General features: G+C 44.8%; 1 protein-coding gene across 1 annotated transcript in view; it reads right to left on the reverse strand.

Annotated features, from left to right (window-relative positions):
• The window catches only part of LOC146857451 (protein argonaute-3), a 1,089,759-nt gene that overhangs the window by 44,662 nt on the left and 1,020,696 nt on the right, over positions 1 to 24,401 (reverse strand). Inside the window, exon 17 of the mRNA XM_085647972.1 lies at positions 7,914 to 8,015. Within this exon, the coding sequence (XP_085504098.1) occupies positions 7,914 to 8,015 (102 nt within the window). The remainder of the gene's footprint in view (positions 1 to 7,913; positions 8,016 to 24,401) is intronic.

The raw sequence follows: 24,401 nt of genomic DNA on the forward strand, positions 1-24,401 counted from the left end.
TAAGAAAAATATATATTAATTTGTAATCTTTTGCAGCTTGTGTTGTTGTAGGGTCACCTGCTGCCATGTAGTGTTGAACTTGGAACATCAAAACGTTTTTTTTTCTTCAAAGAAGAGGTTTCGTTTTTGATGTGACTCATGATTCCTCACCTGAAACCCACAATGCATCAGTACATAGATCCCACCTCAAATTATTTTCCCTCAGCACCAAGTGTACATGTATGTGTGGAGTGGCAAAGCATTACAAGGCCTCTGCAAAGGGAAAAGAACAGCACTTTGTTAAAGATAAGCAGAAACATAGTATGAGTGACAGATGGTTGCATGTTCACATCCTGAGAGGAGGGTAGAGTGGGTGTGACTCTACAGCATTATAAGGTGCAAATCAATTGTTTGAGTTAAGGAATGTGCTGCTGTAGGTCACATGATGTACAGAGACTAATGGAACTAATTAAGGCTTCCAAGCACACGCAGAACAGATTTGGTCGGCCCAAACCTTGCATCTTGTCTAACATGACTGTTCACACAATAGTGTTTGGTAAATGTCCGGATAGATAACCAAGTAACAGCCTTAAGTCGTCTAGTGGGATATTACCCGTGAACACAACTGGGTTCCTTTCTTTCAAGTGGAATATGCTCTTGACATGTCATGTAGTGTGGGTTTGCATTGCATTAATCTAATAACCCACCTAACAAGTCTTGCCTTAGAGATGGGGTTGGCAAGGTGTGGTTGGATAAACGTAGCAAAGAGCTGTTTGGTTTTTCTCATGGAGAGAGTAGGGTCCACATAGCACATGATGGTTCTGTGCACGTCTAAGGTGTGTATTGATTTTTCTGCTAGTGATTGCGGTTTGAGGAATACAAATACATCAGTGGATTGATTAACATAGAATGGCAAGATGCCTTTTGGTAAAAAATAAAAAAAATTAAAAAGGCTGTTTAGCACCACCACACTGTGGTTAAGTACATGCATAAAGGTTTCGCTTCCTCTCCTGAGAGAGGTTACAGCACAAGAAAAACATCTTTCCGGGAGAGAAACTTCAGAGGAGAAGGATGATGTGGCAGAAAGGGCACACCTATAAGCAGTGGTGGCTGGCATGTACGGAGGGTGGTGAGGCAGGTGGGACAAAAATAAAAGTAAATAAAAAAGTAAAAAAATATTTAAACGTACATTCCTGGCGCGACGTCATCCGCACTCAGGTCTTGTGTCCTAGACAGCTGGGTTAGAGAAGTGTTAAATGAACATGTTTGGATGGCTGTCGCAAGACGATGGGCCAAAGAGACATGCGCACTTTAAACATAAAGTGCCCTGCCCATCACTGCTTTCTGCAGCTGGCTGATTGGCAGCAGCAGAACCCCCTACAGCCCCCCACCGCGTCCTGACGCTCAGCTCAGAACAGGGTTTTGAAAAATAAAATGGTAATAAATTGACTCTATCACGGTTTTATTTTTGCAACTCTGGGGGCAATTTGGTCAGTGGGGTGACGCTCCTCCGCTTTAGTGGAGGAGCCGACCATGCCTATAAGTCCAGAAAGGAAAACAGCAGTCACAGGAGAGGACAGGGGTAAGACTTGGAGGGATTACTCTTTTATGACTTACCATAAAGGGCAGAATAACAGGAACTTTGAAAACAGATTGAGGTTCTCTATTGTAGAGTAATTCTGCTGTTGCTGCCAGGTGCACCCATACAGAAGTGTAAGATGGCCCCTCTTTTTGTAGATGTAGAAGGTCACAGACACTGTATTGGAATGTGAATGCTAAGGGTTGTAGGTTGTGATACAAATGATAAAGAACAAAGTGTTTCCATCTGGCTACATAACATGCCTGTGTAGTAGGTGTTGTGGCTTGTTTATAATTTGTGTTCATTCTTCCAGGATTTGCAAATAGCTAAATTATATTACCTACGATGACAAATCATCCAGATGGCGGACCTGAGATTGGGATGCTATAATTGGCCTCAATACTGTCTGAGCATGTCTCCGCACAGCTGTAGGTTTATGTGTGGATGAATGGACATCTCTGACAGAAGAGAGCACCAGGGCAGCCAGGACCATGTAGGGAAAATTAGATTGAGTGTCATTCGTGCCTGACACATTCCGTTTATTACGTAAGGAATTGATGGCGGGAGAGAAAATGAGAATGTCAATATTTTGGACCAACTTATCATAAAGGCATTGTCCAGGGACCGTCAGTGCGGGTACCTGGAGGCAAATTTCAAGCATTTTGCATTTTTGTTGGTGAACAGATCCACTATTGGGGTTGCTTGACAGTAAAAGTAGTTGATTATAGGAACTACTTTTGATGCCACCTTCTTAGGACATTGGCAAAGTGGTTTCACCCCTGGGTGGGAGCGGTCGGTTAAGAGGTGTATTTGATGATGGGTCACTGGAAGCACAGCACGACCGTCCTCATATTCTCTGCTTTAAGGCCTCTCGTAGTGTGGGCCAGTGTGCTGCCAAGTTGGTCCCTAGCAGCACCGTTCTGCCCGATCCTCGCACAAGCGGCAGCTCCTCCGTTAAGGCAGAGGAGCGCCGCCCCACTGCTCATTCAGCAGTGCAAACAAGAAAAATAAAACGATAATAAAACAATGCTATTATCATTTTATTTTTCAAAACTGACAGTCTAAGGAGGGGCAGAGCCATCCTGTTGGACAGCGGCATGGAGGAGGAGTGGTAGGCACAGTAAGTGTACATGTCGGTTTGGCCGGCTGTCATAGGATAGCCAAACCGACATGCGAACTTGGATTTCTCCACCCGAGCTGTGCTGCACAGCCGGGTGGAGAATAGACACAGTCTCCCAGGGCCTGACTGAGCGCCAAACCAGGCTGCTCAGAGCAATCCTAGCGCTTCTCTCATGTTGGGTTATAGTATTACCAGTATGAGAGCAGCGTCTGGATTGGTCTAGGGGTAGGACGTCTCGGAGCCAGTGCACCAGCAGAGGAGCAGAGCGGTGAGGCGGCAGTTAAGTTTTATTTTATTTTTTGTGGCTGCTGTCAGTAAGGGGAGGTAGGGGTTGCGTACACTGTTTAACAGTGACCGGGTTTGTTCAACATGTCCCTGCAGTGTTAGACTGAAATCGTTGTGGGGACTGCTTCTTAATAAAAGATCGCCTTTTCCCCTCCGTAGTTATTCACACTGCACTGAATTGCGTGGTAACTATTTGAGTTTATGTTTGCCTCGATTGGTGTATTGTTTTGGAGGGAGGCGATTATGCATCTTTGAGTTTACTAAGAATCCCCGTCCATGTATATAAATGTAGTCTTCCTACTCAAGTACAAAATTTCCACTTTCGGTAACAAATGCACAAACTTTTTTGCCATTCTACCGCCAACTTGCCCTCTGGAGCGTTCCCTTGCGTTGCTTTTATACAGGTGACTTCCCACAGACACCTGCCTGGTGCTGAAGATAGAGTCAAATATTGAGCGGGTCACGTGCTGCGGTGTTCATAACTCCGAAGCAAGCAGCAGAGCGAACCGTGCCTTTACCATTCCCCTCGCCCTCCCTCCATGTGGAAGGGGCTTGGTTTCTCAGACGGTCCTTTGTGTCTGTGGCTCTTGTCATGTGTCCTCTTTCCTCACAGCCAGACAGCAGCCCTCTGCTCCCTTGGGCCCTCGAGATTTGTTTGTAGTTGGTTACTCAAGCCACTGCTTACAACACATTACCCAACTTCTCAAGGCGCTGGTTTCATGGAACCTATACACACGCATGCCCCTGCTTTGGACTTTCTCGTCCCTGCCAAGGTGAACAAGCTTTTGTTTCTCTTTGTGTGAGTTGACTGGATTTTGTTTCTCTCTGTAAGAGTTGACTGGAATAACCCGCTCCTACTTTTTTCCTATCTTTCTTCCCACCCTGTTGTTACTCTTTCATGAATTTTCAGCTCGCTGCAAGACAATTAACGTGTCCTCTTTGATTTTCTTTGACAAAATCTCCTAGGAAAGAAAAACTATTTGTGATTGCTAAAGAAACAGTGTTAATGTTTACTTTTGGGGTTTGACTATGAATCCAATTACTTGGTTTGCTCTTTTATTTAGTAGTATTTGGCAGAGAAATGCATGTGGCAACCTAGTAGTTTTTGTTACTATACTTCAGAAGAGTATTCAGTCCAAATATCGAGTTGTCGACACTAATATCGAGTTTTAAATATCGTGACACAGAAAAATCTGCAGCAAGACTAATGTCAAGAATATCTACTTTAAGGTAAGAAATATCGATTTTAAAAATACAGAAGTCATTAATAGCGTGTGCAAAAATATTGTTTAACATTTCGATTTTTTAATTAGTGTTATGTATTTTAGTATATATTTTATATGTATGTGATGTATTTTTTTGTATTAATATTGTTTTTTTAAAAATATGTGTTAAATTTGTAGTAGTTATTAATTTTATTTTAATTACATTTTGCATTTTTTTTTGTTGCATAGCGGGTTGTGGGTTTATAGGGGGAATAGGGTGGGATGTAATTTAATTATAAAAAATTAATGAATATTTTTCATTTATAAATATTTAGCTAATTGAGATTTTATAAAGTTAATTGTGTTTGTAATAAATTAATAATTAGTTGTTAGTTAAAATATTAATTGCCAATTAATTATGGTAATTGTGTCAACTGTCAAATTTCTGAACCCATCTCCATCTCCATCGAGCGTGGTATCGGCAAGGGCGTCCACTGTCACCAATGATTTTCACCATCGCAATGGAGCCTCTTGCGGCTAGACTGCACCAACATCAAACCCAGAGTGGCATCTGCTTTGCAGCGCGTGCTCTACTTGTTTCTATGTACGCAGACGATGTTACCCTCTACGTCCGCAATCCTCAAGAGAATCTTAGCACTCTGGTTCATAAGGTGATACGCTTTGGCGGCTACTCTGGCATCCAGGTGAACTGGAACAAGTCTGTGCTGTTTCCTCTTACCGATGCCACGATGCCCTTCGATCCGGATTATCCCTTTGTGTGGGTGTCTGAGCCCACTAGGTACCTTGGGATTTGGCTGAGTAGGGACGTCGATGAACTTTGGAGGGCCAACTTTGGTCGTGCGGTGGACTGGTTTGAGTCTAAGATCCCCCTCTGGAGCCGGTTGCCACTATCTTTAGCCGGCTGCATAGCCATCGCCAAGATGGTAGTACTTCTGAAGTTTTTATATTTATTCGTCAATATCCCCATCCTTCTCACCGCTCACTTTTTCTGTAAAATCAGTTCTTTGGTAATCTCTCTGATCTGGGCCGGCCGTCAACCCAGGATCGTATACAATATTCTGACCCTCCCAGTGTCGTGCAGCGGGCTTGGTGCCCCTGATTTTAAACTCTATGCCCTTAGTGCCCAGGCCAGTTTCCTTCACTTCTGGCTTTACCCCACTCCGTTCCAGCCCCATTTCGCGGTGGAAGCTGACTTAACCCCCCCGTGGCCGCTCACTACCGCTTTATTTGTCCCGGCGAAACCTCCACGTGCTGAGATCGATAAAGTTGAGACCCTGCGCTGGGCATGGAAGGGGCTCAGGAAAATTTCAGGTTCAGACATGCTTTCTGCGGATGCGATGCCCATTGCTCATCACCCGGCCTTTCCCCCTCTCCAGTCTTCTGGGATGGTGAAGCACGCCACTCGTCTGGGGCTTTCTACTGTGTCTGATCTCTACCCTGGGAACACATTCTTTACACCTGCTGCTGACTCCGGCCCCATGGACACTTTGCTTTATTATCAGCTCAGGGCTGTCTGCAGGAAGTTTCACCCTTCGTTCCCCCAACCTCCATCCTCGATGGCCACTCTCGATCTCCTTTACTCGTCCTCCTTCCAAAAGAAACTAGTCACTAAAATCTACGCTCTCACGCTAGTGGCATCTTCCATCTCTACTGACAGGACGCACGTGGGGTGGGAAGAGGACCTAGGTGTCGAAATCTCCTGTAATTACCATTATAAGTATAGGATGTAGATATTTTTGACATTGATATTTTGGTCACCAACAGGCACATGCATCAATAATTTCTGCGAGCGTAAACGGTGCGATTCGCAAAAATCGGCCGTTTGCGCCTGCAAAAAGGGCTTCTGCGATGCATCAACCTGTCACCCCCTCGCAATTTAAGAAATCACAAATTATTGAGATTTCTTAAATTGCCATAGCGTTTAAGGAATTGCAAATTGCAATTCTTTAAATGCAATGCATGATGAAATTGCAAATTACCATTTTGCTAATAGGGAGCACAAATTACCATCAATTTCTACTTGATGGTAATTTGCAAAAACTTTGAAAAATGCACTAAAGTTCATTTTTCCAAGTGGTAGATTACACACACACATGACCTTTTGACACCCTTGCAACCTTGAAATGGCATGCGCAATTTGCGAGTACCTATTGGTACTTGCAAATTGCGCATGCAATCTCCCATTCATTCCTATGGGCCTGTAGGCATGAATGGGAAGGCATTCCTCAATTGCGAGAAATGTTTTTAATTTTATAGCGATTCCTACATGCATAGGCTTTTGCAATTCCTTAATTGCGATTCCTTAATAATCGCAATTAAGGAATCGTAAAAGCCTACATTGATGCATGTACCTGAAAATGTTTGTATGGGGATATTTTGAATGTCAATATTTTTTCAATGTACCCGTCAGGAGCATAAGGAAGTCTTAGTCAATGACCAAACACGTGTTGACTGTGTTTGAACAATTGTGGTTGTATCTTGACGTCTTTTGCACTGTATCAGAGACGTGTCCAAGTTGTACTGTATGTTGCATTAATACATATTTAATGCCCATATGTGATCTATACTTAATACTACTCAACAACATTTCTGTTGTAAAACTTGTCTTGCCATGTCTAAAATAAACATTGTTTCTTATAACAAGTTCTTTTTCATCACATAGAGGGGCCGATTCCGATCCGGGTCGGAAGGGCACCGAACGCGATCCGGCCGGAAAAACTACGAGCCGTATGCGTGTTTTACGCCCGACTTGTACAGCTGTACGAGCGAGAAAGTGCGATGCGAGCTACGTGAAATTCACCGACCAAGTCGGTCCCGGGTCCGAACCGCTCCGTACGTCTCGGTCAGAAGCTAACCGTGGCGTGCAATGGATGCGATTCACGACCGAGCCAGTACGATGCACGCGTCGGACAGCCTGTGCGAGCCGGAGTGTCCGGCTTGCAAAACGTTCGGGTGGTTGCCTATGTAGGTCCGCGTCAGACCCCCTGTCACCCGCAGCCCTATGACTCGGACACAGGGGGAGTCCCAAGGGTCCCCCCAACACAGGCATGTATGGTGCGGATGGCACCAACGCGTACCCACTGTAGGGGGCGCCCTTGCGCGATACGTACCCATTCAGTCAATGGGAGCCCATGTACGTGTCGTACGACCGGCTCCCATTGGCTTCTATGGGAGTCCGACCGAACGGACTTTGGCAGCATACGGCCGCATCGTACTCGCTCGGTCGGACTGCAGGATTCCGGCTCGGTCGGAAAACACTCCGGATCTGGCTCGGTCAGAGTGCTTTCCGACCCGGATCGGAATCAGCACCTAAGTTGTGACTTTGCTAGCTCAAAATGTGTTGTTCTCCAGACAAGTGTTAGAGATTTATTCATTTGATGTTCAGTTCAATTCCAAAGGACACAAGAGAAAGTCATAATGTAATAACACACAAAGAGGAATCGGACATTCCTCGTCTATTCAGCTCCAATTCCATACGTTTATATTAGTTTTCCATTTTAAAAAGTAATCAGAAAATGTATATCCAGGATTATGCTTTTTAAAATGCTTTAATATCTAAAGTCGATTGGGTTATTTTAAAATGACAAATAACTGTAGTTAATTGGTGCTCCGGACATTCGAGTGGAACAAAAGAATATTTTGAATTGAGGTTTCTTCTTTGCAAAAGTTATCTCAGATTAGGCACTTAGTTGAACAATATCCAACTATCAGAAACATGATTTACCTGTATTCCAGCGTGGCTACAGAGATAAAAATCAAACTCGTATGGGTGAGTGATATCTGTATCCACTGTTGTTCCAGCTGGTATGTTCCCACTTCTTCCAACCTGGGTACAATTTAAATGAAGAGCAACAGTATTAATGATACGATGATAAGAATGCATGCTCACTTTAATCAGGCTAAGCTCAAACCTAAAGGTAAACTCAATGGCTTGTATTTAACATAATAGAAAAATGGTTTTTTAATCAGCATTCTGCTCTACTGTGCATTGAGATGATATGCTTTGTTTATATTTAATTGTGTTTGTTGGGACATCAGCCAATTTCCATTTAGTATCCCATAGCATTTTCTCAGATTTTTGTTCCAAGAAGCCATGATTCTCAAAACTAGTGATGGACCTCCATCACTCCATTCGCGAGGCTGTGGATTCTGAAAACACTTTGGAGGGTGACTGTTCCCTCAGCAGACTACCGGGCGACCAATGGGTGGTGTGAGCTTTCTCATAGGAAGGGGCATAGGCTTTTTTACCTGCACCCTGCCTCTCTGTAAATCTGTGATTCTACTTACGTGTTGCGTGCCTGGAGACCATGTGTGCCATCCACAAATACATACTGTATCACAAACGGGTGCTTCTAATGAACACAAAAAGGCCATTCTCCCCTGTGCATGTGCCTCAGATGCCCAATGCAAAAAGAACAATCGATGGACAGAATGCAGAACAATGTCATATATTCACTACAGTACAGAGAAAACACCCAGTCAATAGATCTGGGCCTAAATCTATCGTTTTTTTGCTCCCCATGCCATTCCAGTTTGAACCCAGCCATATGCAAACCAGTCTTGACCCTGTGCCCATTGGGAACAGTCCAACCTGAACTGCCAAGCCAGATCCTTCCTGGACTGGAAATAAGCATCCCATGACCAGTTTCGGGGTTTCACCCGTCATCAGCCAGGATAGCTTGACTCCAGTGGCATGGAGAGCACTGGACCCTCATCTGGGCATACCCGTCCCACTCGAGGTGACAAATGCAAAAAGAACAATTGATGGACAATTGGACCTGGCCTGGCAGTTCGGTATGGACTGTTCCCATGAGGCACAGGGTCAAGACTGATTTGCATATGGCTGGGTCTAAACTGGGGTGGCATGGTGAGCAAAAGAACGATGGATTTAACCCAGACTTATTGACTGGGTGTGAATGTTTGATTTGTTCTGCATTCTGTCCATCATCTGTGTGTCTTTTGCTTTCTCGCCCTAAGTGCGCCGGGTATGCCCAGAAGTGGGTCCCGGTCTCACTGTGCCACTGGATTCAAGCTAGCCTGGCTGATGAGGGGTGATGCCCCGAAACTGATCCCAGGATGCTTGTTTACAGTCCAGGGAGGACATGGTTTGGCAGTTCGGTTTGGACTGTTCTCATGAGGCACAGGGTCAAGACTGATTTGCATATGACTGGGTCTAAACTGGGGTGGTATGGTGAACAAAAGAATGATGGATTTAACCCAAATCTATGACTGAGGGAGAACGTTTGATTTGCTCTGCATTCCGTCCATCATCTGTGTGTCTTTTGCCTTTAGATACCCAAGGCATCAAGTACAAAAATGTATTTATTTTTCAACAGCTGGAAAAGTCAAACAAAGGTTGATGCAAATCTCCTCCAATGGGTATTAACACATTGTATTTTTTCTGCTTTTATAAAGAGGGGAATTTGGTAAACGCTGTGTCAGATCCCCCACCGCCCTTTCTTCATCTTCCGTTCTAATACATCATGGATGCCTACATTTCAGCTATTGTTAATCTATTTGACACGTTTGCTCCTGTCTGCTAGCCATTCCTCTGATTCACTCTTGATTTTGAGGTTTTCCCCCATTTCTTCCATCACTTTCTATCCTGATACATATATGAGACAGCCTGCATGCATCAATCCATATTAGAGCACCATTCAGATGGATGAGAATTCTGGAACTAGTCCAAAGCCTGTATCCATCTCAGTGGGCAACTATTAGCTCCACGTTATAAAGTCTGATCATATCCCCTGTCACAGCATTCCAATGGCGTGCTTCTATTTTTTTTTATTTAAAGTTTATTAGAGTTCACATTGACACAGCATCATGCAATTGACATAAGGTAACAGCAAAATCTCATATTTCAAGAGACAATGAAAACATTCTCAAATTTTACACAGAAAATGTAGAACCCATTAATAACCTCCAACATACCCTCTGTCTTAACAGCCCTCCCCACCTAGCTCTGATAAAACATCTGTTTGTCACCAATTAGTAAATGGCTTCAAGTGCATTGAAGCCATGAAATAAATTAAATCAGGCAAATTTAGCCTTCAGTCAAAGAATCCTTTATTTGGTCTTTCACAACCATAAAGCACACAATAGATACAAATAAAAATAAAAATCTATAACCTAACAAGTACAAAAGTTAAAAGACACAATTGGTGCACATTTACAGTCCCGTTTGTGATTTTCTTTACTTAGTGTCCGTTTTTCGAAGGAGGGTACCAATCAATGTGAGTAACTTTACCCCTCTGCAGATTAAAATGTTTGATGTACCCTCCATCCAGCGGATTACAGCCTGCCTACAAGTACGAATGTTAAGTTCGTTAAAAATTGGTTTAAATAGCGTCCTTCTTGCATCGTTGACAAGGGGGAAGACACACAACAGGTGGCATAAGGATTCTTTTTGGTAACCACATAGGCAACAATTTTCGTCTTCATGTTTGCCTTTCCAGGCCAGTAACAAGTCTTTAGAGTCATGTTCTCCTAATCTGTACTGCATGAACCTCTTTTTTTATCGCAAGTCAGAAGTGTGCTGCTAATTAAGCTTGGGGTTCGAGTTACGAATAAGAATTTATTACCGCCCAGGAGTGACGACGTTTTGCTAAAAAAATGTTGTCTTCCAAAATGGACAGTTTCTTCGCGTTAGCGTTGCACACCCTGTTGAATGCTGCCCTTTCCATTTTGTGGTCCCATGCCTCTTGAATTTCTAATTCCACCAGAGCTGATCTTAAGTATTCGCCCCATGTATTGGATATTTTCAGATCATGCTGGGATTTTATTTCTGTCCATCATAAATTGTTCGGGGATCCAGGTTCTGAGGAGCGGAATTTCCAGCATAATTTAACAAAAGTGATTTTTCTCTGGTATTTTTGATTCTGGAGGCCAAATTCCATGCGGATCTGTGCTGGTGATGTGGTTTTTGGGAGGTTAAAGACAGCTTTGTATACCTTAGTCTTGAGCTCATTTAAAATATCAATTTCCCGACCATGCCATATTTCTAAGCCGTAAGCCAATGTCGGTAATAGTTGTGCTGACATGACTTTTAAGAGATGACTATATGAGGGACAGCTCAAATTCTTTTGCAACTGTTTATAAGCAAAGATTAATGATTGAGTTTTTGCTCTTATTGCCCGTTTCTGTTCTGTAAAGGACATGTTTCGGCCCAGTGTGATTCCCAGATATTTGTATGTGTTAGTTTCCTCTATTAGTTCACCCTTTGCGTACCATTTGTATTGGTCAGATCTCGGGCCTGCTAGGCGCACTACTTTTGTTTTTTTCTTATTTATCTCCAGCCCTTGCAAATCGAAGTAGTGTATCAGATTGTTAATAACTCTTTGCAACCCGATTGGGGTTTGGCTCACGGCCACTATGTCGTCTGCGTATTGCAGGTACTGTATAGGTTTGTTTGCCAGTTTCGGTGGATGCCCGTTTTCTTTTGGCAGATGGATGTGTAAATCAGCGAGATACAGGTTGAATAAACTCGGAGCCAAAACACATCCCTGTTTCAGGCCCCTATATGTGCTCATCTTGGATGACACTCTACTACCGTCTCCAAGATTTACCCTAGCCCAGGTATCACTATGTAAGGTTACTATGGTGTCAACTAGTTTTTGCGGCAGGCCCCATGCTTTCAGTTTACCCCAGAGTCGTTCTCGTGGGACTCTGTCCAAGGCAAATTTTTAGTCGATGTAACATGCAAAGAGGCCGGATTTTTTTCTTATGGCTTTTTCTGTTAGGATTGTCAGTGCTGCCAAGTTCGTACTTGTGCCCATTCCGCTCCTGAAACCTGTCTGAAATTTCGGAATTGCACTCCTTTACTCCAGCCATGCCTGTAAATGTAATAGAATACAGGATGCATAAAGTTTTGCCTTGACATCGATCAGGGCAATGAACCTGTAGTTACAGGGCTCAATTCTACTTCCATTTTTGTAGATTGGGTGGAATATCTTCCGTCTCCAAGAGTTTGGGATTTTGTTATCGCTGTATAGGTGATTAAAGAGCGGCGTGAGATAGTTGGCCCAGAAGTCAGGATCTTGTTTAAAAAGGGCATTTGGGAGGCCATCTGGCCCTGCTGCTCCTTCGGTTTTCAGTTTTTTTATGATTACTGTTAGTTGTTTTGTCTTAGTTAGGATATTTGCACCGTGAGAGTTCAGGTCTTGTTGGTCAGCTGCTGATTGTTCTTGTCCCTGAATAGGGGGGCATATATTGTTTGCACTGTACTTTTCCTCCTGCTGTGTTTCCGAGTCGGTTCTCACCCTTTTGTTCTTGTCATTTTGTGTATAGGTATACAAGTTGTGAATATGCCGTGACCATGCTATCTCACTTATTCCTGCATTTTGTTACACTCCTGTTCCCTTTGTTAAATTATTTATTATCCCCCAGAATTCGCAGCTATTAGGCAGTTTGCTAGCACATAGTAGTTTCAGCCAGAGTGTTTCAATGTACACCTTTTTTGCCTACCTACAATTGTCTTTGTATTTGTTTTTTCATTTCTATTACTTTGCTGTTGTCTGTGAATCTTCCTGTTCTTGCAGATAGGGCCTTGATTCTTACCTCCCTGGCTAATTTCCTTTTCAGATCACGCAGCTGTATGTTGTACCATGGTTTCTTTTTTGTTATTTGTGACCTTTGGTGATCCGGGATTACTGGAAATTTGATTAATAACATTTTTCCTAGATTCTCCCAATTTTGAACCAACGATTGGTTGCTTTGCGGTCCGATGTTGCTTACATATTTTTGCACTGTGTCCATAATTAAGTTGATGTTTGTTCCGCACCACCTTAATTTTCTTAGGTTATGTGTTACTGGCATTTCGATTAAAGCTGCTGTGTTCCTTTTGTGAGTCAATTCGACCTCAATTGTCAATTCTTCTGGGAGGTGATCGCTTTCCGGGCGGGGATGGATGGAAAATAGAGCGACTAAATGGAAAAGTTCCTTACTGACTATTGTATAGTCAATGATCGATTGTTTTTTCCCACACAAGAATGTGATGCTAGCAAGGTTTGTCCCCCTTAGTGTTTCTGTTCAAGATGGGCAAACCCAGATTTTCCAGTTTTTGTTTTAGATCGATTGCCACTGGCTCATTTTGACGCTTTTTATTGTTTGAATTGCTCTTAATTAGATTGATGTTGAAGTCGCCTGAAATTATCAGCTCGCAATTTTGGTGAGTGATTTGCAAAGCCTTTAGCAGGTTTATCAAGCAAGACAGTCTGTCCTTCTTCTGACTTTTGTCGGGGTGAATGTATATATTTAAGATCAAGAGCTGCCAGGGCTTTGTGTATGGAGCTTTTGCCTTCCAATTTCAAGACTTGCAGCCAGTTTTCTCCCGTGTCTAACTCTTCCGATTTCATGTCCAACTTTACCGTAACATATGTTGACAACCCCCCACTTGGATGACCGTATTTGGACGTTTTTTCTGCAAAGACGTGATGTTCTTCATAGCCTGTAATGGATTTAGGGGTCAAATTCCATGTTTCTTGGAGTAAAATTATATCGAATCTTTGGAGGAAGGTTAAGGTCTCCTGATCTTGTACCATTTCTCTAAAACCATGGGTATTCCACGAACAGATTCTTATATTGTTTTCCTTGTGTGGACTTGGGAATACCTCGGTGTAGTATTTCCTTTTGGGATCTTTGCTTTCATCAGGATCGTTGTTGGCTCAGGAATTGGGGCAGCCATGACCAATCCTGGTTTTCTTCTATCTGTTGTTTTGGTCGTGGGAGGCTTAGGTTAGTTGTTTTCCTGCTTTTTTCCTGATTTGGTGGTTGAGCTTCGGGGGTGGCATGTCTTGCCCCCCTTTAAGAATGCCATAGTGGTTACCCTGCTGAAAAAAATAGGGTCTGATCCTTTGCATCCATCAAACTATCGCCCTATTTCTCTCCTCCCTTTTCTGGCCAAAATCTTAGAAACCCATGTTACAGGCAACCTCTCCAGTTTCATTGAACAAACAGAATATCTAGAGCCCCGCCAAGCCGATTTTCGGCCTGCCCATTCCACGGAATCAGTGATTCTTGCAGCACTGGACACCCTTAGAGCTAATTCAGATAAGAACATCCCTCAGGCCCTGGTGCTACTGGATCTGTTGGCCGCTTTTGACACGGTCGACCATAAAATCTTGTTGGATCGTGTCACACAGGCCAGCATACAGGGCCCCGCTTTCAACTGGATAAAGTCATTTCTCGAAGACAGGACACATATATCAACCTATATCTTAAACCTCTGATTCACTCACTAAAAGACAAGAAAGGTAACTACCTTCAACTATGCTGATGATCTTCAGCTAGTGTTCACCCTAGACTCCGTTGATTCAGTGGCCGAATTCCAAGCCACCATGCTTCATATCCAGCGCTGGATGGATCTCAACCATCTCAAACTTAACCCAGGCAAGACTGAACTGGTTCTGCCTGGGAAGAGTGAGACTCTATGGGGCCATCATTATTGGTCTACCGAATTAGGAGCCCCCCCCAACCCCTCATCCGCCGTGAAGAGCTTGGGGGTGACCATTGACTCCGACCTGTCTCTTAAAGGACAGGTTGGTGCAGTGGTCTCCTCATGTTTCTTTCAACTGCGTAAAATTCCCAAGATCGCCCATCTACTAGCTCACTCAGCACTTACACAAGTTGTCATCGCCTTGGTCCTCTCACGTCTCGACTTCTCCAATTACATTTATTTCGGCCTGCCCCTGTTCCTACTTCACCGTCTCCAACTGGTGCAGAACCAGGCCGCAAGATAAATTTTTAAACAACCTAACCGGCATTCTGCCAGACCTTGGCTATCTGAACTTCACTGGCTCCCTATAGCCCAACGCATAGCATTCAAGACTGGCTGTCTGATATTCAAAGCACTATACTGCAGGAGTCCCAAATTCATCAACGACATGATTTCTAAACATACACCTCGTCGCAACTTGCGTTCTGCCCATCTCCATCTTCTAACCCTCCCCCGTTTCAAGCTCAAACGGCAAGGTGGCCGTAGGTTCTCCTATCTCGCCCCTAAACTTTGGAACACCATACCCCTAGCAATCTGGAGCTGTGACAATCTGTTAGGCTTCAGAAAAGCTTTCAAAACTTGGTTATTTACGCAAGCTTATGCATAGGCTCTCTCGCTGTCTACATTACTCAAGTCTAGCGCCATGAAACCCCCTGGTGTCCATGCGCTTTTACAAGTTCCTTATAACATAACATAACATAACATAACATAACATAACATAAGAGCGTTTTTGGTCCGGTTTAATTTCCTGTTGTATGCAGAGTTTTAGTTTTTTGAAGTAGTGGATGAGGATATTTTGGACTTTTTGGGTGTGTTAGTATTATGCCCCAGGTTTCAAAAACTGCTCTTGTTGAATAAATTAGGGGCCCCATTTCCTTTGACGACCAAGTTGTACAGGTTACCTCTGTTTCTGGTCTTTTTTCCTTAGGCAGGAATTCGACTGCCACAAGATCCATCGATGAGATGTTCCTTAGTGTTGGGATCTCTTTGAACAGCTTCAGTAGGTTTCCCCTGTTTAGAATGTCCTGACTACCCCTCGTTGGATATTCTGGTATGAAAACAAGTTTTTGGCCTAACTCTGCTGGGACATTTTGTCTGTTTTCAATTTGATTTGTGCTTCTTAACTTCGTCAGGGATCTGCAGTCCAGGTTACCATTTTGACCGGTATCATCAATGGCGCTTTTTTAGTGTGTAAAAGTGTTCGATTTACCCTCACTATTTGGTTCTCTTTCTGGGTTAACTACTTTTTCCCTTGTTCCTATCCTTGCAAACTCTAGCGTGGTGTTTGTTTCGATTGATGACTTGCATGTCCTGCCTTATTGGTCAATGGTGATTTTTATCTGGGTTTCCAGCCTTTTTGATACCCTAATGTCCTGGTTTGATGTTTGATCCTGTTGCGATCTTTTGAGAGGACTTGTGGATGCATCCTCTTGATTATTTCTGTAGTTGGAATTTTAACTTGTGATTCCGTTAAATCTATATGTTCGCCCACTTGTCTCATGGTTACAGCTTTGATTTCTGTCCTTGTTTTCATAGTTTCAATGTTAGCCTTTGCCTGTTTTGTTAATTTTGTTTCCAAGTTTTGTTGTTTTAGTGATTTACTTTTTTCTTGTTTGAGTGATGTTGTTTCGCTTTCAATCGAGATTTTGGGGCTTTCCGTGATGCTTTGCGGATTTGGCCCTGGGCTGCACGGGTCCGCTGTGGTTATTTTATTACAGTGGTTATTAATTTTCTGATTTGGCTGTTGAATAAATATCGGGTATATTTGTCTTTTTTCCACAGCAGCATTGTGCCCGGCCTTCTGAGCAAGTTTTTGTTGTCTTTTTGTTTGAATGCTGCTTGATGGACTGCGTACGGACTTTTATTGAAGAACATTTAACTTTTTTCCTGTACCTTTTATGCCCACTACTTCCATTTATTTTATGCTGCCATCATGCTGAAAGTTGCGCGTCTTCTTTACTGATCGTGCGTTGTCTTGTTTGTCATCTTTTTGTTCTATCGTAGTAAAGCGTTCTATGTTCTCTGGTGGTTTTACTGCTTGTAAGATTTCTGTAAGGATTTCAGGAAGGGACACCAGTTTGTCTATTATCTGTCCGCAACCACAATTTAAATTTGAAAAAGGAGGGTCGCTACTCAGAGCAACGTTTTTATTTCCTTTTGTGATTTGTGCTGTTATTAAGTCCAATTTTGTGTTTATTCCTGCGATTTGTACCGCTATCAACTTCATTAGGTCGATCTGTACTTCTAGTTTATCGGATTGGAAATTTAACACATCTATGGCTTGCTGTAATGTTCTTAGCAGTGTGTCTCTCCGGTCTGTAGAGAGGATATCTGTGTTACCTCTGGCTGTTATTCTGCCTAAGTTCTGCTAAAGGAGAGCGTGTCATTATTTTAACGTTGACATTCAATTGCTGCCTGCACTTTTTGGAACTAACGTTGCCGATTTTTCTAATATCCCCGGTACTATTCTTTTTGCACATTGCTCATTTTGCACGTACTGGGCTTACCGTGAAGCTTTCTTTCGCCCATTTCTCACCGCTAAGTTCTTTGACGGTCGACCCAAGCGGACCCGGCTGTAGGCGGGCCCGCATTGCACCTGGGTTTCGACGCGTCAGCAGGGGGCGTGGCGATTTTTAAACTTAAAAATGGCGCTGGGATGGCCTTGCAGCGAGCGCGCCGGTGGAGCACCAAAGGCAAGCCCGTCTGCGCCCGTCCGTGCCCGATCCACGCCCAGCGCCAGGACCCCTGCCCCTCCGTATCTATATTCATATAGCAGAGGTGAGCTGTTAGCTTTGGACAACTCCCTTTGCAGGCCACATGATTGGGATCTCTGTCGGAAGGTTTCTGGGACAAGAGCCTGTATTGACTGCGATGCCCAGCTTTCGTAAGGAGGCTGGTGGGCAGTCCCTGTCTGACCGGCATCATGGGGGAGAGGCTGCGAATGGAGCAATGCCCCCTCCTACGAGGAGGGTTTTGCCGCCCCACACACTAAGATGTGTTTTGTTGAACGTTCGGTCGATTCATAAACACAGTTACCAAGTTCATGATTTAATTGAGAATGGGGCGTATGATTTAATTTTTTAAACCGAAACCTGGACAGACCATACATCCGGCCCGGACTGGAATATTGCCCTAACTAATGGATATGTTGTCTCTCCACAGGATAGACGAGACAAGAAAGGGGGGGGAATAGCAGTTGTTCACTCAACACGGTTGAATATTCTTGTGGAGACTCATCTGGACCTCCCCGCTAAAACAATGTCTTTTACTATCTATGTAGGCAATATATATATATAAATTCCAAGGTATTTTAGTCTATCGTCCACCTGGCCCTAGATCCACGTTCCCGGCAATGCTTATGCACTTTTTAGAATCACGGATGGATCACCATCCTTTTATGATCCTTGGTGATTTTAATTATCATTTATAACGCGCAGACCAGTCAGAGGTGGCGGTGCTAATCGATAATTTAGCTGCACTTGATTTTAAGCAAGTAGTCTTGAGCCCCACTCATAGTTTGGGACACACTTTAGACGGCATTTTTATTAATAACATGGACTTGGAGGTGGCTACCATTGTGCCATTTCCATGGTCAGATCGCAAGGCAGTGAATTTTACTGTTAGGACTGGCATATCGGTCATTCCCTCAGGCCATAGGACAGAAAAACATATGATCAGACCATGGTCTCAGGTGACCGCGGATAAGCTCCTCCCCATCCTGAGAGGATCACGCCCCTCCTACACTAAAGACATCACGGAGGTGGCAAAACTCTTTAAGGATTGGCTAGCGGCCGCGGGACAGATAGTAGCTCCTCAGAAGCCGTTGGTTTCTAGAAGAACCAAACCATCTGCGCCTTGGAACAACAATGAGCTCAAGATCCTGAAGGGTACATGTCGGAGAGCTGAGCGGTTGTGGAGAAGAGATTATAGTGACGAGGGTAAAGCACATTATAATTGCACCCTCACAGCTTACAGACAAGCAATAGTGGCAGCCAAAAGTGCCTATTTTGCTACTAAAATTAGTGAGGCGGGCAATTCGGCTAAGGAGCTCTTTAAGACCATTACAACTCTTGCTAAACCTCCGCAGGATAATACCCATCGACCCGACCTGGAAACCTGCCAAAAGTTAGCGTTATATTTCCAGGAGAAGGTACAAGATATCTACAATGAGTTTAGCAGCGTGTCTCCTAGCGTAAAGTTGAGAGGTCAGAGGCAGGAACTTGGTACTAGGGGCCATACTGGTCTTTGTGAGTTTGCCCCCATCACAGTGGAGGAAACTCGTAGGCTGATCATTTCAGTCTCCTCAGGCTCACCCTTAGATCCGTGCCCGCCATCAGTTTTTCATCTTGCTGCCGAGGTGATTGCGGAGGAGCTATCCCAGCTCATTAATATAGCTATACAATCCGGTTGCTACCCCTCAAGTTGGAAGAGAGCAATAATCAAGCCTCTGTTAAAGAAAACCTACACTAGACCCCCTTGTCTTAAAAAATTACCGTTCAATTGCCACATTGCCCATGGCGGCCAAGATTCCGGAGAGGGAGCTAAATCGCTCCCTGACAGCATATCTGGTGGCCCACGATCTGCTTGACGCTTCTCAGCACGGTTTCCGTGCTCAGCACTCCACAGAGTCAGCACTTATATTGTCTGCAGAAAATGTTCGCACTATAGTGGACGGGGGAGGCCGGGCGGTCCTGGTGATGTTGGACGTCTCGGCCGCCTTCGACACCGTGAATCATACGGTACTGCTTCAGAGGCTCCAGGAGTTTGGTGTCCAGGAAACTGCATTGGCCATACAAGCCTCCTTTTTGGAGGGTAGGGAGCAGAGCCTATCTTGGGGGGGGTTTACAGTCCGAGAGTACCGCAGGGCTCCGCCTTATCTCCCACGCTTTTTAACATCTATGTAGCCCCCTTGGCCAAGCTGATTAGGGCTTACGGCTTCACGATCATCTCCTATGCCGATGATTCCCAGCTCATTGTGTCTGCTGGTGAACAAGTCAATGACACGGCTATTGAGTTCCACAGCTGCCTGTCAGAAATCATGAGCTGGATGCGAGAGAATTATCTCAAAATCAACACGGAGAAAACTGAGATAATAGAGTTTGGCCAGGGAAATTCCGTGTGGAGCGGTTCTTGGTGGCCAGAAGAGGCCGGTGAATGCCCATGTCCCGTGCCTAAGGTCAGAAACCTGGGAGTGGTGTTTGACAATCAGCTTAACTTTTCTGCACATGTCAGTAATCTTGCTTCATCTTGCTCCTATTTAATAAGGATATTGCGGAAGATCCTCCCTTTTATTAAACATGAGCTTCGCAGGACTGTAGTGGTGGCCTTAGTGCTGTCTAAAATGGACTACTGTAATGCTTTGTTATTAGGAATAAATAAGACCTTGATGAGGAGACTGCAGGTTCTGCAGAATGCGGCAGCCAGGCTCTTGCTGGACGTTCCTAGAGATCAGTCTATTGCAGAGGGAATCAAGGCACTTCACTGGCTCCCAGTCAAGCAGCGCATAGATTTTAAGGCTTTATGCCTAGTACACAAGGCGGTGTTTGGGGGGGGAGCTAAGGGGGTTCAAAAGCTCTTTATTCCCTACTCCCCGGGTCGGTTACTCAGGTCTTCCTCTCAATGCCTCCTTAAGTTAAACCGTGTCAGGAAAGCCAGATGGGGTGGCAGAGCCTTCTCCTTTCATGCTGCCACTCTCTGGAATAAGCTTCCTGGTTCTCTCAAACTTATAGACAGTCATCAAGTTTTCAGAAAACTGTTAAAAACACGGCTGTTTGTTGTGAACCGGGGTTAAGACGGGGTTGTTCCTCTCTACTTACCAGCGCCAAGACGCTTCGGCATTCGTTCGCGCTTTACAAGTGGCTATCCTATCCTATGTAGTTGTGTGAATTGTTTGTATCGAGGTCCCTGAAATTGGTTCTATACCACTAACTGACAATATAGTAATTGGTGGCGAAAGTGGTTTTAGGTTTTTTGTTGATGAGGCATTGTGGTTTTTTCTCACTCACGGGTCCTGACTGGCGGGTGGTTTTATTGGTGTGGAGGCGGCCCCCCTTTGCTCCCCTACTTGCCATTCTGGAGGTGAATCAACGTCTAGGATTGTCCCTTCTATGTTTATGTGGGTATCCTCTTGTGGTTGTGTATTTAGATCCAATGATTGAATAAGATCTGCGTTGCTTGATATGGAAAAATAACTATTCCATTTGTCTAGTTGTATTTTATCTCGAAAACTGGGTTGGCCAGAACCTCCTTTTTTGTTGTGGGTCTTTCCTCTGTCCCCTTCCCCTTCCTTGCCTAAGTCAGTCGGATCCTTGGGCAAATGAACCTGAGCTGTTATGACTATTTTTGCTGTTTTTACGTGTTCCACTTCACGTTCCGCCGCACAAGTATTTTCTCCATGACCCGATTTTCTTCGATTTGGGGGACTTTCATTTTGTCGGGATGATATTACTTGTTTTGCTTGTGGGTTTGGGGTTTTCCGTGTCTGAGGACTTGCTTTTCCTGAAAGGATTTGGCAAACCAGGGCCTGCGTCTGGGGAGGCGTAGATTGCGGCCATTGGATCCTTTAAAAAGAAAAACTTCTGGTTTCCGTTTTTCCCTCCAAATTTAAAAGAGCTGGTTCAGGTGTTGGAGCTGGGACCAGCCTCTCTTTTTGAGAAATGGATTTTGCTTTCTTTTTTGAGTTGGAAAGTGCTTTTTTTGTGTCTTTTGAGGGTATGCTCTTCCTGGATATGCTCAGGGGTGCCTGGCGGGTTTTTTCCGATCTCATGGTCCTTGTCACTATGCTCGCTGTGCTCACAACCCCCAGCAAGACTGCTCCTCCACAAGGGCTCCACAAGGGCTCGGCTTTTGGCTTCTGGCTTTTTGGCCTCTCACTTTCACCTGGTTCAGTCTAGGTTCAGCACTTGCTCTCAAACCTCGCCGCCGCCGTTCTGCCGAAAGCCTATCAACGGCGACGGCTCCTCTTGATGGTTCTGTGTTGTTGGTTGCAGAAAGCTGAATCTTGGGTGGTGACTAACGATGGCTAAGGCAGATTTGCATCGAAAGGAGAAAGGCGGCGACTAACAACTCGCATCTATTTCAGGTGCTCAGGTCTAAAGGATAGAAGCGAGTTGAGGGGGAGTAAGGGGGAGTAGAGGATTTGAGGGTTTGAGGATTAGAGGGTTTGGGCAGAGAGCAGGGCACACTGGCCGACTGCAAGCTGCACCCAACCTAGTTGGGCTGCTTTCGCAGTCTTGCCGGGCACTACACTTTAGCGGCCTCCAATAATGAAGGCTGCGCTCTCTGCAAATGAATCACCTCGCCTCACCTCTCTCGCTGCTCTCTCTTGCTCCCACTGTCCGTGGGCGTGGCTGTGGCTGCAATTATGGCTCCCCTGGGCCCGCGGGAATCGCGGGCCCGTTGTAACCTCAGCGAGAAAAAAGAGGGGGAGGGTCAGCCTGACTCGGGTGGTTCAACCTGCCGCTGCTGCTGCTGCTCTTCTCACTCTCTTGTAGCGGCGGTGGCATCTCTCACAGCTCTCTCGTGGCTGCCCCACTCTGCTCAAACGGCAAGCGTCGTGGAAAACACGTACCGGAATCCAAAAACAGTATGGTTTGCGCACCAATATAGCCTTCAATATCCTGATAGGTAGGATCCTCCCATAATTTCCCTTGTGGCTGTTACTTCCTGTTCAATGCATGTGTTGGATCATTGGTCATTCTAAAACAGTTTTGCGACAAGTTAACCCACTGATGTGTATTCTTTGCAACCAGAACGGATGATTAACGGAGTCAACCGGCATATGATCACAGAAGACAACAGGCATTTAATAATAGCATACCTAATCCATTTCTAGCATTCTCATTGGTGCCTTTGTTTGCTTGACAGAAAACTACTAAAAAGATACAACAGGAAGACTGAGACCGAAAGATTGACGAGCCTGAAACAGTCTTTTCCACATAAGATTACCTAGTCTTCTACATGCCTGTGCAACTCTGAACTATTACACGTGAAAGTTTAATTCCTATAACACTGCTTAAGGTCACATCTTGCCCCCAAATATACGACGGCTTCTGCTGTTCGACATACTGATGTTATAAATCAAAGCATATTTGTAATATATCCAAGTGACGGACAATGACATTTATTGTTTTTATTGTGTTCGAAATCCGTCTAATCTCGTAAATTATGCTTTGAGGGATCAATCACACTAAGCTTTGGGGAGTCAAGACCCAAAAAAGAACAATTACCATCCAGTAAATTAGCACCCACTGTTCTGAGAAACTATTAGTAGGAAAAACATTTCACAATAATTCTATCTGCCTACTCCTCACCTGTAGAATAATCCGGAAACTCTAAAGCTCTCACGTCATCGGTAGGGCTGCTGGCATCTCATCCATGCCAGATGTCTTGCCAGATGACTTCAGGGAAGTCTTACAGCGCCCACCCCAGTGCGAAGTCAGTTCCCTTTTTTCCTTGCCTTCGGCACCAATCTAGAGCTCAACGGTTTGTACACAAGTAGTACTATGTCCCTCCAAGCATTCTGGCTTCAAGCCCTGAAGGGAGTGTGCGGGACAAGTGTCCATAACATACCCTCATTCTATTCACTTCTAGTCCTTGGGGTTGGACCGCGATTTCCGTGATTTATATCAGAGGATGCGACCTAAGGCAATCAAGGAACAGGAAGCCGAGCTCTTCACGTACCTGGCCCATGGTGACAGGCGGAGCCATTGTCGCTTGAAGCCGTGTTCCAGATAGCCATCCTTTATTTGTATTTTTTTTGGGGTGGGGGGGAGAAACAAAGAAAACACAAACAACAGAGGTACGTCCCCTGATGACCTCCTCTCCCACAGCACCTTCATCCTCAGTGCCGGAATTGGTTATGGTGAAACCAGCAGACTCTCCAGCTCTCGGCTCGACACCAGTGCCTCACTCAGACTGGATATCAGAGCCGACTGGACCTCCCCTGGCAGAGTGACAAAACTCCTGAATCCTCCAGTGTCGGTTCCAAACTTCCAACATATCCGGAATTCCCAGTGCCGCATCCATCTTATCGGGATTTCCTGGCCCTGCACGTGCCGCTTTTCTCAATGCTATGTTTGGCGTTTTCTCCAGGGCCAGCTCCCTGTGGTGCGCAACTGGGCCTCCTTTCGGCCTTCCCATGTTCATGCCTATAGCGCTGTGTGAGGCCGGGTCTTTGGTCCCAGTGTCTGTTCCTGCCTGCACTCTGGCAAACAGCTATGTGGTCTTGCCATCAGCACCATGGCTGGCGCCATCACAGGAACCTGCAACGCCAACACCTTGACTGGCGCCGAGTCCAATGCCAACCATGCTGACTCCTCCGCCTATTGAGCCCCTCTTCAGAACAAGTCCACGAGGGAAGCCAAAGTCTATTAGAAGAACATGAGCATAGGTAAAGAATTCATGATCTCTTCAAATCAGACGCTGACCCCCCTCAACCTATAAGCCTATGGGGACGAACACCGATATGAGCTGCAAGGCATGTCCTTGGCCATTGGATTGATGCTTCGACAGAGATGAAGTTTGCCACTAGGCCCCCAACTCAAGAGGTTATGTCATTCAACTCCGTGGTCAGGAAGTCAGAAGAAGTGCTGGACCGGCAGCTGCCATCAGTCGATGTGAAAACTAATGTCCTCATGTAGGTTCTACTTCTATCAGCTCCTACCTCAGAATGAAGACCTGGTAGACCTGTCATGGTCTGGGAAAAGCCCACCACAG

Source organism: Triturus cristatus, chromosome 3_2 (assembly GCF_964204655.1).
Source record: "Triturus cristatus chromosome 3_2, aTriCri1.1, whole genome shotgun sequence".
Classification (NCBI taxonomy): Eukaryota; Metazoa; Chordata; class Amphibia; order Caudata; family Salamandridae; genus Triturus; species Triturus cristatus.